We start from the raw sequence: 20,000 nt of genomic DNA on the forward strand, positions 1-20,000 counted from the left end.
TCTGTTTATCATGAACCATCCATTCTGGACTGGGAAGAGCACTTGGAGGCTTGTGCTTGCTCATGTAGGCTCATGTGTTGTTGATTTGGAGACTTTTGTCACAATGGTGCACTGCGGATGCTGTCCATGAGTCAACACATGTCCACGTGCCATGTGAGCTGTCAATCAGTCTACATGGCACTGGAGTGTTTAGTGTAGCGTTTATACATGTTTAGAATGTAGTTGGTTCAACTTCTTAGGTGTAAAATTCAAAGGTCTGGAGTGTTCAGTGTAGCATTTATACATGTTTAGAATGTAGTTGGTTCTTAGGTGTAAAATTCAAAGGTCACTTGGCAGGAGATGTGATTTGAGCCTGAGAAGATGTAATGAATGCTAAACATGACTTGACGTGCAGATCCACGACATGCAGTGCCACAACACCTGAGCCTAGCACCCGACTAGAAACTTTGCACCTTGTGTCTGTGTGTGGGGTGTGTCTGTGTGTGTGTGTGTGTGTGTTTTTTTTGGGGGGGGGGGGGGGGGGGTGTGTCTGTGTGTGTGTGTGTGTGTCTGTGTGTGTCTGTGTGTGTCTGTGTCTGTGTGTCAGTGTGTGTGCGTGGTTCCCCCATTAATTTGGTCTGGTCATTTCAGAGTAGCGGTGCCAAAAAAAGTCCAGTGGTGGTAAGGCTGTGGCTGCACCTTGTCTACCGCTGGCAGGCCACTCACTCCTTTGTATCCCCGACATAATAGCGGTGGGATCAGCTTTCCCGCTCCGCACAGATGGCCACGGCGCTCACAGGAGCCCTGCCACAGGTTCACTGCGAGTTCTGGCCGTCACACACCTGAGTGCTTCTCCGCGGACTGACGGACTGGCGGACTGGCGGACGGTCGAGCGGGTGCACCTGTGGGCTGGCCCCCTGCGTTGCGTTCGCCTGTCCCGCTTGTCCACACCTCTTTCCTGGACCCCAGCTGCTCTTCAAATGGGCCCCAATGGAGAAGGCCCGGGTCAGTAGCAGTACATCCAGGCTTTCTTCTTACGTCTTCTCATTGTCCTGGCCAGTGCTGTGCCTTAGCCTGCTCCTCTGGCCACTACATGCGTGCCCCTTGTGTCTGGTTGCAGAGCCTGAGGACCTGGAGGTGGAGTGGGTCATGGATTAGGTTCCCAGACTGTACTGGGTGTCCAGATTCGTTTTCAATCCTGGGTGGGTGACGTCACCCGTGGGGTCGGTCGTGTCACTGCTCAGGTGCCAAAGAGCTTGGGATCTTCTGTAGCTGTCAACACTCCCTGATGCATAGCTTTGAGTTTAACATCTGCTGCCCATTGAAAAACAATAACAAACAAACATGCTGAATAGCTTCAGGAAGTTATGTCAGTATTGCACATGAAAATGGAGCTGTGTTTTATAGTAAAACGACTTGACTTGCACAAAATAAAAGCATAGAATGCATGTCTTCACTCTTCAATCAGCTTCTGACAATTTGTGAGGATCCTGAATGAAACATTGGGCTCACCACAAATAGCACACGGTCAGGAAAGTGTCCGGGCGCTGAATCACAACTTCACCGCAGCCCTAAAGCAGGCGGAACGCCCCGATCGTATTCCAATGTGCAATGCCCGACAGGTCGGCCGGCCGCCCTAGACACCAGAACTTGTAAATATTGATGTCGTTTCGAAGAACAAGATCCGCCTCGCCACAACTGTCGCCGTTTGAGAGAGGAAAGGCAATGCTGATGGAAAAAGAAGCACAGATTGCACCGCTGCTGTCTCTTTCACTGACACATTAGCTTGAGTGGACGAACCCTTCAGATTTAGCTTAAGCTGAATGACCATTTCTTGTCTCGTCTTCGTCTCTTGCAAAAGTCGTACTGTAGAAACTACTATTTTAGCGTAAGCTATCTGACTGCGTCTTGACTGAATATCGACTCGCGCATTACGTATGGAATCGCGTACTTTTGGATTCTTTTGAACTGACCACTTACGACGTTTTCACAACTCTCTACTGCCAACGCATAGAGAAAAGCAGAAGTATGGTAGCCTAGAAATCTAGACGCGCCCTAGCGGCAGCAAATGTGGGTCTGGTTCGGTAAAAGGATACCAGCACCACGATTGAGCTTTTCTGTTATTTTAGTCGATGTGACATTTTACACTTCGAAGAATGACTTTTCCCCAGTGTCTCTGAAGTATGTACTATAGTGTTCACGACATTACCACGGGCAATGAGTGACAGCGAATGTGATTGGGGCCGAGCCTGATCGGTCATTTACCATCTGATAAAAGCCTATTCTCATGTGGCAACAGCGTGCCAGGTGTGTGCTGTCCATGGTACTGAACTCTCCCTCGCTCATCCCCGCCACCGAGAACTAGCCTGGTCTAAAATTGCGATTAAAGACAGGGATATTTAATTCCCCCCCGCTTTTCCACTGGATACATTAGCCTTCTCTGTCAAGATGGGTAAGTGGTGCCCTTCAAGCTAAACAAAAAGTTGCATGCTTAGTTTTGTGTCGCACTTGAATTTAGACTTAGAACTTAGAACTTGATTTAGAATTCTAGCATGTACAACTAAGTAGGCCTATACTTGAATATGTCTCACTCATACAAAGCAAATGCTAATTGCTATTACCATAGTATTTTGCAGTTCAGTGTTATCAGTGAACAGTGAATTGCACATAGAATATGATATTTAATCAGCACTTCAATTGCTTTTGATCTCAAAGTCTGATAATAACAATCGGGGAGAGGGCTTGTTTTATTTTTGTACTAATTATAATATTTTTGCATAATAAGTCAAATTCTTAGAAATGTTGTACACATTTTGATGGTGAGGGGTATTGGGTGGGTATGTATTGAGATCTTGTATATTTGTGTGTTGTGGTGGCATGTAACAACTAAGCTTCTGGTGTAATTTTCCAATTTACGTTTACCATAACATATACTAAACAAGTGCTCCTCTAAAAAGCATTCTCTCGTTTTTGCTGGCTCAATTTAATGGATTCTCACTCAACTTTGAAGAAAATAGCATGCATAAATATGCATTAAGTGTTGTGAAGCGCTGTGCGCTAAAATTAGAACACCATTAAATCCTAATGTTCCACGTGCAATGTTATGTTCTGGCATGTTAATGATAGCTCTCACACACCCTAAGTGAGAATGTAACCAGTTTCTATCGTCATACTAAGAAACGCATTCTATAGTATTCGTGCTTTGATGTATTCGGCTAGGACAAAATGGCTAAACTTATGAATTTCCAAGTGATTATAGTTGGCACACCGTTCCCCATCTAAGCGCCATCTACGAGTCCTCCAGTTCAGTCCAGGTGAAGGTTGTCCCGCAATATGATACCTGTGACAGTGCACTCACGGCGACATGAATATTTCACCGCGACGCATCTTTTAATTTAGCCCTCGCTCATTGTGCCGCATGTCTCTCTATAAGCAGGTCCTCATCACTACGATCCCGGACATGCCTGAACGAGTGAATATTTCAGCGGCATACTGACACACAATGCTCCTGATAAGCCACTAGAAAAATAGAGTTTTCTATTCTATAAACGATTCACTTTAAAGTTGTTGTTTTTTATACACTTGCACAATTATACAAGCAAAACGAAGAGTTTAGGAGCAATATAGTACTTATCAAGGTGTTAAGACTGCTTTACCCAGAGGCAGTGTGGAGGCTGTGTATTGTCCTTAAGTCTATATCACCAGCCTCATGAAGCCTATGTTGCTGTGGCTGTTGTTTCTTTGGCAGAATGGCAGGCTTTCTGTTGACAGCTGAGTGAGAGCATCGGAGGTCGCTGTCAGAGGGTTGTGTCCAGTCCTGTCCTGTCCTGAGTGGCCCTGTGTAATGGCTTAAATGCTGCTGTAACTGCAAGCGTTTGCCCTCGCGGCTGCTTTGACAACCTTGTCATAACACTGAAGTGGTGATTTCTGACCACAAGAGGAAGCTCAGTGATTGAACACGGGAACAGTGTGTGTGTGTGTGTGTTGTGTTTTCCCTTTTGACAATTTGTCTCAGTAAAACCCCTCGATTAAACACATTTTTTGGGGAAAGTTACTGAAAAGTAACCAAGTGGTGGCCTTAGGCAAGCTACTACTCTTGTGTTTTTTTGTTTGTCTGTGACAAAGACATATAGTAGCTACAAGCCAGCAATTACATTTGATAGTGCTTGCAGTGACTAATGAAATTTAAGACATGCATTCTCAATCTTCCTGCAGGAAATCCCCTCCCTTGCACCTGCACTATTTTTCATTCTTAGTATACCTGATTAACGTTAGTATAACTAGATTTTTTCCTTACTAAAATCAGGTGTGCTCAGCAAATCAAGAGTGTCACCTTGTGTTCCAATCGCGTATGCAGAGCAAGGGAAGGGGGTTCCAGGGAGCCGTTGGTTTAACCCGTGAAAATACAAGTGAAGCGTTTCAGCCATTTTTTCCCCAGGCCACTTTGTTTCAGTCTACGTTGCTCGGTCCGCTGGGTGTAACGGGAGGTGATCTGTGGGGTGTTGGCAGAGCAGTGAACTCCCCTGTCAGGGAGCACGTTTCTGGGGAGGTGCACTCTGGGGACTGGCTTCCCCCGGGTCCTCTTGGCGAATAGGCAGAGTCTAGTGTGACTCGTTCTCCAGAGCGCGAGAGTCTATTTTCGGTTGCTCAGGTTCAATGACTATGAAATGTGCAAATGCAGGGAGAGATGTCCCTGCCTGCGGGGGGGGGGGTTCAGTGTCTCACCGGCTCTACCTCCTCCCCCCACACCTCCCAGAGCATCGTTCAGGCGTGAAGAGTGAAGCTGCAGAGAGAGAGAGGGAGAGAGAGAACGAGCAAGGGAGGGAGGCGACTCCGACTAATCTGCAGGCAGCCTCCTCTGCTTGTGATCTTGCTGCCCAGGAAAAAAAACAGTGCTCCTAACAGTGGTGGAGAGGACCTCACAGAGAGCATGCTCGCAACCACATCGTCTCTCACACACTGGACATATGCACCAGCCTTTGGCCAGCAGACTATCCTGGCTTCTGTTACTCCATCCATCCCTCTCTCACCTCTTGTGGTGGACCCACAACTCCCCATTTCCCTTCCTGGAATACTGTAGCATGTCAGCTGCTCATATCAAATGTGCTCACTCAGAGGAATCTTGTCTTGGCCTGAGCATGTGTGGTCTCCCCTGGTCAGCTGATTAGGAATGCTAATGTTCCATTAGGCACACTGCTTGGGTGATGGCCACGGCGGAATGCCCAGGACTCTGATTCCGGCTTTAGAAGGTGTTTAATTACCGACGGCAGATTGGAGGAGACCTCCTCCGCCGCCTTGCTGTTAATTGCACTTGTGCGAAGGGTAAATAAGTAGGTCGCGCTTGATGTACAAAGTCACTCCATATATGTGTTAAAGAATGTGTTAAGTACTGTATGCCTTACCAGAGGTTGCTATTCTCATATGCGAGGGTGTGTGTGTCTGTGTCTGCGTGTGTGTGTGTGCGTGTGTGTGTGTGTGTGTGTGTGTGTGTGTGTGTGTGTGTGTGTGTGTGTGTGTGTGAAGCTTCATGTAGAAGAGGTGTAGAAGAGGAGTGGAAGCAGTGAAATTGCAATCCCGCATTGCACCCACTTAGAAAGACAAAAAAAGCATCCTGAGCAGCACTAGAGGCGCCAAAGGGAGCTAGAGTTTCACTGGTCCATTGTTGCGGCCCTGTTAAATAGAAAGGATTCCTGGATAATCACTGCTCTAGTGGACCTGCGGTCCTAAAGTATCCCCCGGCGAGCGTTCCTCTGTTAGCACACCACGGCCCTGGCGATGGCCGGCTCTTTTGGAGGCGAGCGCCGCAGGAGACACCTCTCATCGCCTCCTCTCATCGCCTCCTCTCATCGCCTCCTCTACCTCCGCCGACTCGCAGGAAGCCCGGCCCAGCAGCCTTTTTTGCGTCAGAGATGCCCCAGACTGGCACTCTCTCCTGTGCTGTTCTCAGATCAGATGCCTACCTGCCTCTTCCTATCCTTAGGAATATGCACTGACCCCCCCCCACCACCACCACCTTTCTCTCACCCATCCTCCCTCCCACCTCGAGTCGCTTGCGTTGATGGCCAGACGGCATCTTCGGCTGCGTGCCAGAGCTGGCCGCGTCCAGACTGTATGTCCGTATGCTCGGGCCACAGATGGAAGCGAGGCACTGCGGCTTCGGAGCAGGTGGCTGATGCCCTTTCGCGGCGTCCAGTCAGCGGGCAGTCCCCACGTCACCCGGACGTGATTAGATCTTCTCCGAGGCGCTGACAAGGGCAGCAGTTCAACACTAATGGGAGTCAAAATGAGCCTCTCTCTGTGAGGTTACCATTTGTAAAATATGGTATCTGTTTGTAATACACTGTGATATTGCTGATATACACTATGGGCCTGTACGGAGGCTGCCATATAAGATATCTCACAGGGGAGCGAGGCATCGTGGCATGTCCGAATCAAACATGCTGCCGTATAAGATACCTTCGTTTTGCCAAATTTTGAAGGCAGCATAGATGGATCCTTCATGCTGCCTTCAACGTCCAAAATTATATTTTATTGTGAGCAATCGAACGTTACGTTATTCTTCTTTCTGGTATCCTGACAACGGCGTTCTGTGTTGCTATTTTACTAGGCTGTCCGAAACAAAGTTCGTAGCCGGTACCTTGATGCCTGCTACGGCAAGTGACTCGGTAGAGAGCTGAAGACAGCGAGGCAGCGGATAGCTGCCTTCCATTCCGTACAGACCCTATGACTCCTGTGCCTCTATAGCAGTGTTTCTCAAAGTGTGGTCCGCAAGCTATCCCAAGTGGTCCGCGAGCAGACTTGGTAAAATATATAATATAGATTAGTTGTTTGCAATATTGAACCAACTTGTATGTAAATCCAAACAGTTCTGCAACACTGTCTATGTAAGATATTATGCCAGTTTAAATCATATGAATCATCTGACACAATAAGCAAAGTGCAAAGACAATAAGCAAGGTGGTTCAGTGAGTAGGCCTACAATAATTGTGTAGGCTAATATACTGTTGAAGTAGGTCTAATCTTTTTTTTTTTTTAGCTATGTGGTCCGTGCGTTTCTTTTTTATTGGTTAAGTGGTCCTTCATCTGAAAAAGTTTGAGAAACACTGCTCTATAGAATATGGTCTGTTTCAGTTGAACAAGGTGTGGCACTGCACTGTATATGTGATACATGATGAATGGAAAGAGGAGAAGACCAGTAGTCATTTCTTAGTGGGTTACTCAAGGCTCTTGTAGCACACAACCATGCCTACCTTCAGTCATTCTCATACTTTGGTCAGTGATCCATTTTTTAGGTTTTTTTTTTTTAATCACTGGTTGTCACTAGCCAAAAGCCATTCTGTTTTAATCATATCAGTGGTTACTATGTGTATTTGTATCATCTGTGGGATCTTATCCTTACCAGTACAACTCCTTGTGGCCCTCCCACCCACCCTGTTCTAATTATGGTGCTATACAAATACATATGGTCATCAGTTTAGCATATCTCCTGACGGCCATTTAAAGCGGCAAACGAAGCCGTGGGTGAGTATGGGACAGGGGACATGCTACTCTGTTGGAAATGACAAAGCGTTTGAGTGTTCTTTCAGCAAGGCCAGCTCAGGGCCACCTTAGTCACTGAAACGCTCATCGATCGCTGTGTTTGAATTGTTCTCATGGTCACCACCTGAAATCATGTCACCCTCTCACCCCTAACCCTCCCTCCCCAGCAGTTTCTGCAGCTTTTTAAAATGCCTCCACCCTAACTAGCTGGGTCTTCCGTTGCCAGGTGATGTGGGTATGCAACCTGTGCCGAAAACAACAAGAAATCCTCACCAAGTCCGGCGCGTGGTTCTACAGCGGCCCGGGGGCCACCCTGCCGGCCGGGTTGGGCGGCGGTGAGGGCGCGCGGGGTCTGGCACGAGGCCGTCGGCACGAGGAGGCTCCGCAGGAGAAGAAAGCCAAACTGCAGGAGGCACCGCTCCACTACCAGGGGCCGCCCGGCCTCCCACGCCAGCGCTCCCTCGGAGAAGTGCCCAGCGACAGGTCAGTCGGACACACACTGCTGTGTGTGTGGATGTCATCGTGTGTGTGTATGTGTTTGTGTGGCTTTGACAGTACTGTGTGTGTGTGTGTGTGTGTCTGTGTGTGTGTGTCTGTGTGTGTGGCGTTGACGGAACTGTGTGTGTGTGTGTGTGTGTGTGTCTTTGACAGTACTGTGTGTGTATGTGCGTGAAATATGAATGTGAATATGAATGTGTATGGCTGTCAATATTAAAGCTGGGTTATTCTTGAAGCTGGGTTATTCTTGAAGCTGGGTTATTCTTGATTTGATCTTTTGGGTGCTGATGACAGTTTGAAATTCTGAGATCCGGTCCTTGCAATAGCAACCTTTTCACCTGTAATTGTATGCTGGTGGTTGAGACCCTCAACTGAACCTCAGGGTTTACACTTGGCATGATGAGGAGTCGAGCATTTTATATATTTAATCTCTACCACAAGACACAAGATACTGTTCAATATCTCTGAAAATATCTGTACATACGCATAAATCCACACTTATAATTAGTTGTTGAGTTATACAGATCAAAATGACCGCAGTGGGGCTGTCGTTCATTTGAAAGCTTGTGAGGATCTGTCCGTCTGTGACTTACTGGTAGTGATGTGCCTCTGAATGTGTCGTTGCCAGCAGAGGACCTGCCCTTTGGCTAAGCTGTTTGATAACAGGAGAGCTAAGGGCCCACTGTGGCCAGGCATTGTCCAGGGGCAGAGGGGTGCGCGAGAGGAAAGGGACAGGAGCTACGAGCTTTTGTTAAGAGGATGAGGTGGAGCAGGGGGCGTTCAAAAGGAAACATGAAAGTCGAAGCCCACAGAACACAGTCGGAGGGGAGGGGGGAGGGGGGAGGGGGGGGGTGTCAGAAGTCAGAGCTCAGCATTTAGGTGTTCAAATAAATGAAAGAGGCCCTGAGTTGGCCCAGGAGGACCTGAGAAGAAGCTGACAATGCTACCACCTACAGTACAGCAGCTACAGACAGACAACAATACACACACACACACACACACACACACACACTCACACACACCTTTTACATTTATAAAACCTTAGTCAATCCTATAGCAACTTTTTATCCCGAGCACCTCAACGCATGGTCCTTAAAGACACACACACACACACACACACTTTCTCAATATTGTGAAAAGAGGCTTTGATGTGTCCCTAGCATCCAAGCTTTGCCAGAGGTTTTCCCTGGCTGGGAGGGCAATGAGCATTGCAAGAGACCTCTCTGCTCAGCAGAGACAGAGACAGAGACAGAGACAGACTCAGCTTGCTGCTCGTCTTCAACAGACCTGGGATCAGCCTCCCTCCCTCTGCCTCCATATCCCCAGAGCACTGCAGGTCTACGGTCTGTCTTCGGCTATTTCTCTTTGTGACAAATGTATGAATGACAATGCAGTTGGGTTTTGATGTTTTTTTTAGGACATGATGCATTTGTGGCTTTGATTTAAATTGTTGTTTATTTTAGAATAGTTTGATTAGGGTGATTGTCCTGAAAAGACCGGAGCCTTTAATTTGACCTTCTGTGCTTCTTTTTTTACATTTCTAGCTTTGTGTGTTTCCTGATCTCTGCTGTGTTAAGCTGTTGCTTTTGATGTTATAGCAGGGATTTTTCCAGATATATTTGTGTTCATTGTCTCTCTGTGTTTTTGATGGTTTAGAGAATTCAGTTCACCATATTGGAGGAGTTGCTATTTGTTGCCCTTTTACAGTTTGCCTTAGCGTTGATCCCAGAATGAGGCTTGCTATGAAGAGGCTTGCTATGGACCCTGCATATGTGCAATACCCTATGTGACCACAGGGAGGCTCTACATCCTTCCGAGACTCACAGGAAGTGGAATTCTGACATTCTACAGTTTCCCCCCCTTCTCAGCCTTTCACCAAATCCAAGCTGCAGGTTCAGTCCCTTCTGTGGTCCTCAGGGTCAGTGATCGCTATGGTGACCCCAGAGCGGGACATATGTTTGCGTGCTCGTCCCCGTCCTCACACGCGGTCCCACTTCCTGACCCCCCTGTTGGGGAGGAGGTCGCAGCCAGACCTGAGTCGTGTCTCTCACCACCCGAACAGCTGTGGGTGGGTGGAGGTTCAGGTAGTGTGTGCATACATGGATGTGTGTGTGTGCGTACATGGATGTGTGTGTGTGTGTGTGTGTGTGTGTGTGTGTGTGTGTGTGTGTGTGTGTGTGTGTATGCATACATGGGTGTGTGTGTGTGTGTGTGTGTGTGTGTGTTGTGTGTGTGTGTGTGTGCATACATGTGTGTGTGTGTGTGTGTGTGTGTGTGTGTGTGTGTGTGTGTTTGTCATCTGTTGTATTGCCCTTTATCAGAACCTTTTGGACGAATGTGTTTAGTGATATGTTTCCAATCTGCCTACTGCTTACATGCACTGATGGTGGAATCATAGACAAGAGCAATTACAGTATGCTGGAGAACTGTTCTCAAATGAATAGGTATGCTAGCCTGTGTTTGCTGCATTCTTTATGGTGTAGACCACCTCGAAGGGGATTTGTTTTCTGGCCTAAAGTCAGTTACTTTCCTCTTGAGAGGTCCTCGGTGATACTTTATCTGTAATGGTTTCAGCCCCGGCCCCTACACACACCTCATGGAAATATCCAGAACTTCTGCAGCATTGCAGCAACAGTTTTAGTTTGTGACCAGGCCTCATAGCGTGCCAATTGATATTGTAGAAAATGTTTTTAAGATATAGGCTAGCAGTACCAAGTCAAGTCAAGTCAAGTCAAGTTTATTTATATAGCGCATTTCATACACAGAGGTCATTCAATGTGCTTTACATAAACAAAACCAAACAATAATAACAAATAAAAGCCTAACCATGTTAAGGTACATGTTAATATTATAAGACAATGGAATAAAGGAGGAGTATTTCTATTGTGGCAACTGACCAACCACAAAGTAACCAGTTTAGCTCTCAAGGCAGTGTGCTACAGATTAACGAGAAGGCAGAGTTTGGGCATAACTTATTAATGGAGGATTTTTTGGGAGACATTTGGGGACATTTTAGTGTTTTATGTGTAACATGGAGCACAAAACTACTAGGCGGCTAGTGGAAATGACACCATCTTAAAAAAAAGAGCTACAAATCTGCATAATGGCAACTCCTGCATAATGGTATGAATTTGCAAGTGCTTACCGTTCATTGTAAAGAGTTCCACTGTATGTGTGATTTCAATGCATATCATTTTGGGATGTGTTTTATTTCCTCTCGTCTGTGAAAAAAAACTGTATATCCTAGTGGCTCATACACTGAAGGGCGAATTGCCTGTTTGAGGTATTGTTTTGGCAGAGCATTTGGACGAAGCCACACGAGGAAGAAGCCATTCTGAATGAGCACAAAACTGCTTGTGATGGATAGTTCTGCACTCAGAAATAGAATCCTGATAGCCAAAGCAGGAGGGAGAAAACACTTTCATTAATCTTAAAGAATGTTTAAATTAACTCAGAATCTCTTCCGCTGTATAAAAGGGAGTGGGGAAATCGCTGACAGCCTATTTATATCTCCAAATAACATGGAAAGGACTCTAATTTGTCTTGGTCTCCAAGGTGTCATTCCAATGAACACACAGATACGTTGGGCCGAGCTGCCTCAGAGGGCCTGATGAAACAACAATAATTACTCCGCAATTCAGATTTAATTACAGACTTGTGTTTCTGCGGGATTCTCATTTTTAATCGCCGCCCCTACCATCTCCCTACCTCAGCACCAGCAAAAAATTTAAAAAATAATCAATTACGCTGTTGTCCCGTTTACGGCAGGGCGATAGACGACACTTGCCTGTAAACCAGCGAAATAGCGTTGTCTCCCTGCATGAGGTCAGACATATAGTCTTAGATAGGGGACTGCTAGAGAAACTTACTATGCTATCCCTAACATGAGGGCCCTGATCCCAACAGATGTGACAGACTATGATGGGGGGAAAAAACTGAGCAATATGTCTGACTATGTGTAGTATACAGACTTATAGAGGTATATTTGACAAATGATGGAATCTGTTTAAATTAGTGGTAGTTTTAGCCTGATCATTCCAGTGTGTCCATTGACTTATTGAAATGGGCTATCTTTTTGTCAGCATGTCAGTACAGTTGTATCCAATAACTGTGTGTTTCTCATTGAGCTATTGGGGCGGGGGCGGGAGGTGGTCGGGTTGCCTCTCGGATTCCAGGTTCCCTAGGGAAGGCCATTGATATCATGTCCCTCTTAATACTGTTATGCCTTGTCTCCTAATGAGCTAGGCAGGCAGGAGAGGTGGAGGCTCACTCTGCTCTAGCCCTGCTTTACCCCCTCCTGCTGTTAAACTGCTCTTTGGACAAGATAGTGTTATGCAGTGAGACAAGCTCCCTGCTCCTATGCTCCTTTGCCTGAGAATCTCTGGTGATTTGTGAGTAAACTGTCTGAGCCATCCCAGTCGTGGTACCTTTGCCCCCCCCCCTCCTCCTCCACCCTCCCCTCCTCCACCCTCCCCTCCTCCCCTACTCCCTCCTCCATCTCTCTGCCAGGCTCTGTGCAGAAGCTCTTTTAATAGCATTAGAATGCCTTGTGTTCTCCTTCCTTATTGTTCGCGAAGGAGGGTGGCTGGCAGTTAGATTTGGCCAAAAAGCACTGACGACAGCATCTCCGTTCGCCCCCCCCCCCCTCCCCCCCCCCTGCACCCGCGGACCGTGTAGTAGTAGCCTACGGATCCTGGGGTGCTGGAGTCGGAGCGTGAGAAGCAGAGAGTGGATGGAGTGGCGATTGCGCGACTGTACGCGAGTGTGTGGGTCTGCATGTGTGCGCAGTTCCTGGTCAGGAAGGGAGGTACAGGGAGAATGTTAAGATGCTAACCATTTCATCGCGATCGGAGATGCCTCGAAGATGCCACGCAGGTGTTATTTGTCCGGTGGCCCCCCTCAGACTGCTGTGAAGAAATCTTGCTACAGTCAGGGAGAAAACCTCCGCCCGCGTCTACATGTTTTTTTTCCGGGCTAAGTTGGGAACATTATGAAAAAATACGCCGGCATCGATTCTCTGTCGTATAGAAACACTTTTTGCCAACATCAGAAAAAACATGGAACTTGAGTGGCGTTGCTCCGTTTGATGCCACCCTGGAGGTAGTCGGGGCTCAGAGCGAGGACAGGTGGATGGATTGTTTGTGAGGAGAAAGGACCTAACGGTGGATATCGAAACGGAGAAACGGGAAAATGCAGTTTGAGACATTGCGTCAGTTTTGTAGCTCGGTTTTATCTCATTTCAATGGGGCTTTCACTCCGCCTCAGAACATTTTGCAGACGGAGCTGCTGGAGCAGGCGTTCAGCAACATCGGGTGAGTGATTCCTTGCGAAAGAATGTGTGATTTAAGATCCCTTTCCCCGCTGGCATACGCGGTGTATTTCAAAGGAGGGGGGGCGGCTGTTATCGATCAGCACTCTTTGGCGAAGCCAGTTCGGAAAATTGTAGTTGAAATGTCTCGCAGCGAAACCGTGCGACAGGCTAATTCAGCATCGTATGTATCCTTAACATTTGTGAGCGATATGTTAAGTTGCATTTTGGAGGTATGTGCGCGTCCTGGCGTTCCGCTGCAGCAGTGCCTCTATGCGTGTGTGTCTGTGTGTGTGCGTGTGTGTGTGCGCGCGCGCACAAGGCTCTGTGCCGCTGTCGCTGAGGGCTACAGATATCGGTGTCGTGAAGAGTATTTCGTTAAGCTGTCCTTATCTCTTAAGTAATATTCTCATCACTCTACTCCCCCCTTGAATACCCTAATTTACAATAGCTCACCGGGACTTTGACGGCACGTTTTGAAAGACGGTATACTGAGCAGAATTAAAGGTCCGAGCTTTGAGCGTGTATTCGCCCGACTCTTGGTGCGTGTGCACTGGTGAAATTTACCCTATTCAGCATCCCATTACTCTGGACCCCCAACTCCAACACATATTTACGGCTCCTTTCAGTGCTGCGGGCAGTAGGAGATATTTACACGCCCGAGAGCGAGCCTTCATGTGTCATCGTCTCCTGCAGTGACACACATTCTTAGCTTACTGTACAGTGCTAACCGTTCACAGCGACAGCGGTAAGAGCCGCCGCACCAGGGTGCGTGCCTCCATGCGTTTTTGTACCTGGGGGAGACTACAATCATAGAGACAACGTTAAGATGAAAGTATGGAGAATTAATGGTAGACGTTCTTTCCCAATACCTTAAAAACTAAAATGACTAATAAATGACTAATTCAGGGGTCGGGGTGTGTGTTTGGGGGGGGGGGGGGGGGTAGAGAAGAGATGGTCATCCATGAATTCACTCATCTATGTAAAACAAAGATAAGAGAGTCAAATAGATACGGGCATACCTCCTCCCTACACATACACACATATAAGTATATTACCATCTCTACAACATATTCAGCACTATATGTTCAGTATATATTTCTATATGTTACTGATGATATGCTTGTTGTGTGGTGAGAGCCTGCCTGAGGCCATATTTCTCTGTCTGTATCAGTGTGGAGGTGGTGGTGGTGGGGATGGTGGAGGTGGTGTGGCTGCCCGGTGGGGGGCCCATCTGGCCTCTCAGCGGCCCTGCCGCGTGGCACCCCTAATCCCCCCCCCGCGTCACGCACACCTCACCTTTTCCACTGTGAGTAGGGACATCACCTGCACCGCACCACACCACTCCACTCCACGCCACGCCGCACCGCGCCGGACTTCACAGTCCCCTTCCGGTCCTGCTCGCATTCTGCTCTTCATCCCACACGCAGGTGATCTTACCTGTTCAGATGTGAGACATGTAACGGAACACACAGGACTACGCTGAAGGATAAACGCACTGGACAATGGACAATGACAGGGATGACAGCCAGGTCATGTACGCTGTTTAACTCACTGTATCCAGCCCTGTCTACACCATTCCAGTCCTTACCCACCTACAGTACAGTCAGCTTGTAGAGTTCATACCTAGTAGCCACCTACTCTGTGTCAAGCATTCAGAACGGTCTGAATGAGACTCTCCTTTCCTGGTGCTAGCGGCAGCTTTCACTTTCATAGTCCTCAAGAGGAGACGACACACACACGGTATGTTGAGCGTGCGGCACACTATGACTACAGCATGGTTCATCACAGCCAGCAGGGGGCGCTACCCCATCCCACAGCCTTAATTGCAAGAATTCAGCTTACTTTGAGGCCGTGAATGTACTTATGCAAAGTTGAGTTTGTTTGTCAATGTTTTGCGATGAAGGAGACTGAGATGGTGATGTTTGAACAGGAGAAGATGAACATTCAAAGATCTCCTGCTGTCCTCTCCCAATAAGTGTGTGTGTGTGTGTGTGTGTGTGTGTGTTTGTTTGTGTATGTGTGTGAAAGCAAGGATAAGAACAGCATGGCCATCCTATTTTAGACAGCAGTGTGTATGCATGTGTTTATGTGCATGTTTACAAGAGTGTGTGTGTGTGTGTGTGTGTGTGTGTGTGTGTGTCTGTGTGTGTGTACATTTATGGGCGTATGTGTAAATGAGAGTGAAAAGCTCTCAGCCGCTGTGGTCATCCCAGCTCAGGCGACGGTTCCCTCCCCTCTGCACTCCACGCTCCCTGCCCCTGCGTGTGTCCAGCACTAATGGCCCGTGCCTGGCCATCCATAGCCATCTATTATGCATGCCAGCGTCAGCGCACGCCCTAATGGCGGCCCCCAGCGCTTCTTAGAAGCCTCGCATCTTCAGCCGCGGTGTGGGATGGTGGTGATGGTGCTGTTGCAGCCCCCTTCCCCACCCACATAACCCACCCACCCAACACGCCCGTGTCTGGAGTTACGACGGTACGTAAACAAACCGCCCGGTTTTCCCAGAGTGGGAAACGTTCAGGAAAACTGGGTGCACATGCTGCTACTGTATGTGCTTGTCTCTGTGAGGCAGCTGATGCCATTTGTTAGTTTATGGTCTATGGCCGATGCACTGATCTGAGCCAAACTCGCCATCGTGAAGAGTCGTACAGGCATTAAAAGGGGCCGTGGTGCAGTCTGGACTTACAGCAAAATACACACACATGCCTATAGCACATTATACCTACACATGCCTATAGCACATTATACCTACACATGCCTATAGCACATTATACCTACACATGCCTATAGCACATTATACCTACACATGCCTATAGCACATTATACCTAACAGATATAGACAACGGATGGAGACGAGTGGTACAGTATGTTGCCTTTACCTTTAATTGAGGGAATTGGCCACATGCATTTCAGATTAAAAAAAAAGAAATTCTGACCACAGTTACCCTGGTATATAAATGGCCTTTTTCGTCTCACTGAGCCATTGATCCTATACATTAGAATCTTGAGAGCACAATGAGACTTGATAGTTTTCTGCAGATTTTCCCAACAGCACTGTCATCACCTTTCCCGTGTTTATGTTTAGCAGCTGCGTCACCTATCGATTCCCTGGGTTCAAGCTCAGGTGTCCAGTCACAGAATGGTATTTCTCCCCCCTGGACGGTACAGCGAAGGGCACGAAGGCCTACTTCTGTGTGGACGTGGGCTAGCCAGTAACCGCCAAAACGTTTGTGTACCTCTCTCACAGTCTCTTCAACAGTTGCTGTGTTGCATAAAATCTGCTTGTTTGGCACATTCAGAAATCCTCACTGTGGGCTGTCTGCATGAGTCAACCTCCCCTCCACACTTTCCCATTCTCCTGTTTCATTGCAAGGTGGAACAGCGAATGTCCACCATGAGAATATCAGGGCAAACTCAATTTGATGATTACTCTGCGTTGTTAGAGCCTATCGTAGTCTTTTCCATAGTGTAGGGTGACTGTGTCCACATCATATTATCAAAGTCTGTCCGAGCAGGTAAACACGTAAAGTGAGAGCAGTAAAAGTAATCAGTGTGAGGATCGTTTTGTAATGGGATGTTGGCTAGGGGAATCTCTGATGCAGTAGTCATAGAAATGAAATGCTGTGTAGCCTTTTAACTTTGCAGACAGAATCCTTTCTCTCAGTGAGTGGAGGCTACTGCTGCACCCTCCCTGCATCCAGAGCCGAGTCATAATTGGTGGAATATCCCCTCACAACACACACACACACACACACACACACACACACACACACACACACACACACACACTCCCCTTCCACTCCCCGCCACGCCGCCTCCGCACTCACCCTCTCTCTCGGAGCCCCGGTTGCCATGGCGACTCTGTTTGATCAATAACGAGGATGATGTGTCCCCCCTATCTGCTAATCCCACCGTCAGCTAGACGGAGAGGGGGCGGGGGTGGAGATTGAGGGATGCCCCTTTCAAGCAGGGGAACACAAACACACTTAGACAAACACACACACACACACACACACACACACACACACACACACACACACACACACACACACACATATACTGGTCCACACATAGATAAAACCCATATAGACGCCCCCCCCCTTAGTCACATACACACAAATGCATTTACATACACATACAAATGCATACTCACACACATACACAAACAAACACCTACGCAAAGCAAATGCGCACACACATGCACGCACGCACGCACGCACGCACACACACACACACACACACACACACACAAACGCACGCACATACACACACACACACACACACACACAATCAGGAGGAGTGTGTGTGTGTGTGTGTGTGTGTGGTTTGGGTGGTGGAGAGGATAGGAGAGCTAAGATTTAGGAGAGGCCATGCATGGAGGCGAGGCTGCTGAAGATTACATTTTCCCAGTGATCCGCCACATGAGTTACATGCAGCATCAGCCAGCCGCTGTGGCCCTCCTCTCTCCCTGCTCCCCTCTCCCCTCTGCCCTCTCTGCCCCAGCCCTCCCCGATCTCTCCCACGCAGGCAGGGCCGGGGGGCACTCTCTCCAGGGGACCCACTCGAGGACCCAGAGCCAGCTGCGGTGGCAGCTCCTCCGGCCCTGCGCTGGGCCTCCTCTGGGCCTCCTCTGGGCCTCCTCCGGCCCTGCGCTCCGTCCACTGTCCCCGTGTGGAGGCGGCAGGCGGGGACAGGGCGGGTTTGAGATGGGAGGAACATGGTCTGATGAGAGATGAAAAAGAGGGATGGAGTATGCTGTGTGTGAGTGTGTGTGTGTGTGTGTGTGTAGGGGGGGGGGGGTTTACATTTGTGTAACTTTCCTTTGGCCACATCAGACAGTATACATATGTAAATGTAAATGAGGTTTCTAGGCCAAGTATTCTTGTGTATACATGGAATTTGGTCTCTGCATTTATCCCATCCCTGAATTAGTGAACACACAGTGAGGTGAAGCACACACTAACCTGGAACAGTGAGCTGCCTTGCTACAGCGGCGCTCGGGGAGCAGTGAGGGGTTAAGTGCCTTGCTCAGGGCACTTCAGCCTGTTCCCACTGGTCGGGGATCGAACCGGCAACCCTTCGGTTCCAAGCCCAAAGCCCTAACCAGTGGGCCATGACTGCCCCACGACTGCCCCAAATATGCCCCATATTTGCTTTATACATGGGACTGACTCAAGTCCGATTTCCTTCCCACTGTGCTTGCTGTTCCTGACGCAATACATGTTATAGTTGAAGGAAGACAATATAATATAGGCATACTGATACCTGGTGCTGGACCAAAACCCTGTGTTTAATATGGTTAGATGCATTCAGTGAACAGGGATGCCAGTAGGTAGACTTTGAGCTATTGAATCCTTGTTTTTAGTATCCACAGTAGACCATGTCCAGAAGTCATAGATATATGATGTGTGTGTGTGTGTGTGTGTGTGTGTGTGTGTGTGTGTGTGTGTGTGTATGTGTGTGTGTATGTGTGTGTGTGTGTGTGTGTGTGTGTGTGTGTGTCTACACCTGATCCTGTCACACACAGCCCAGACACTTGTGCTGACATGATCATGTGCAGAATTAGTTGAGGCTAATCTCATATGGATGGGCAGGCTGCCAAATCAACTGGACTGTCTGCTGCCCTGTCTCCGAGATAGAGTGAGTGACAGGCCCTGCCTCTCAGGTTAATCCCAAGCACGAGTACTATTAAGTAGCCTACACACTGGGAGCTAATCTTGGAATTATATTAAAGTTCATTATTAGCTCGTGAGAAACTACTTACTGGAAGTAATGTGAAGCGTTGCTGTGCTGATAAACTTTAGAAAACCCTTCGGCCTGGAGACAAGCATGCCAGAACTGCCCTGTTGCCATGCTGCAGATTTCTACATACTGCAGACTTGGCTGAAGGTATTTTCTAAGCTTCCGGTACCTTCTTTAGGTTGTTACCAAAGACAGAGCATCTGAATATCTAGGATTGTGATGAACTCCCATAGTACAGGTGCATCTCAAAACAATTTGAATATCATGGAAATGTTCATTGTTCCACGTACTTTATTTCAAAAAATAAGTGAAACTTATAATCTAGTTATATTACGCATAATCTTGATGATTACAGTTTGCAGCTCACGGAACACTAGCAATGGTTTTGTGAGCCTTTAATCTCTCAGTCAGGGCAGGGCAACAGACTTTTCCATGATATTCTGCACCTGCACATGTTACTGTTTAACACTATATCACATTGTGGGACAAAAGTGTCAATAAACTCTGCTCATCTGGGTTGCAAATCAGGCGAGGGGGGGGGGGGGTGGAGGTAACGTGGTTAACGGGAGGTTGTGAGACGCTTGTGAAGTGGAGAGTGTGTGAGGGAGGGAGAGGGCAATCAAGGAGTGATCAAAAGGCCCACTTCTCTAGCAGATGCTGAGCAAACAGCAACAGCACACACACACACACACACACGCACACATACCATACACACGCACACACGCACACACGCACACACACGCACACATACCATACACACACACACACAAGCACACACGCACACACACGCACACATAACATACACAATATACATACACACACACACACACACACACACACACACGTGCACACACACACACACACACACACACACACACACACACACACACACACACGCACACGCATACACACACGCATACACACACACACA

General features: G+C 47.9%; 1 protein-coding gene across 1 annotated transcript in view; it reads left to right on the forward strand.

The window, feature by feature from the left end:
* The window catches only part of LOC121720029 (regulating synaptic membrane exocytosis protein 2-like), a 76,069-nt gene that overhangs the window by 34,802 nt on the left and 21,267 nt on the right, over positions 1-20,000 (forward strand). The window contains exon 7 of the mRNA XM_042105863.1: positions 7,745-8,001. Within this exon, the coding sequence (XP_041961797.1) occupies positions 7,745-8,001 (257 nt within the window). The remainder of the gene's footprint in view (positions 1-7,744; positions 8,002-20,000) is intronic.

The sequence above is a fragment of the Alosa sapidissima genome, chromosome 10 (assembly GCF_018492685.1).
Source record: "Alosa sapidissima isolate fAloSap1 chromosome 10, fAloSap1.pri, whole genome shotgun sequence".
Lineage (NCBI taxonomy): Eukaryota > Metazoa > Chordata > Actinopteri > Clupeiformes > Clupeidae > Alosa > Alosa sapidissima.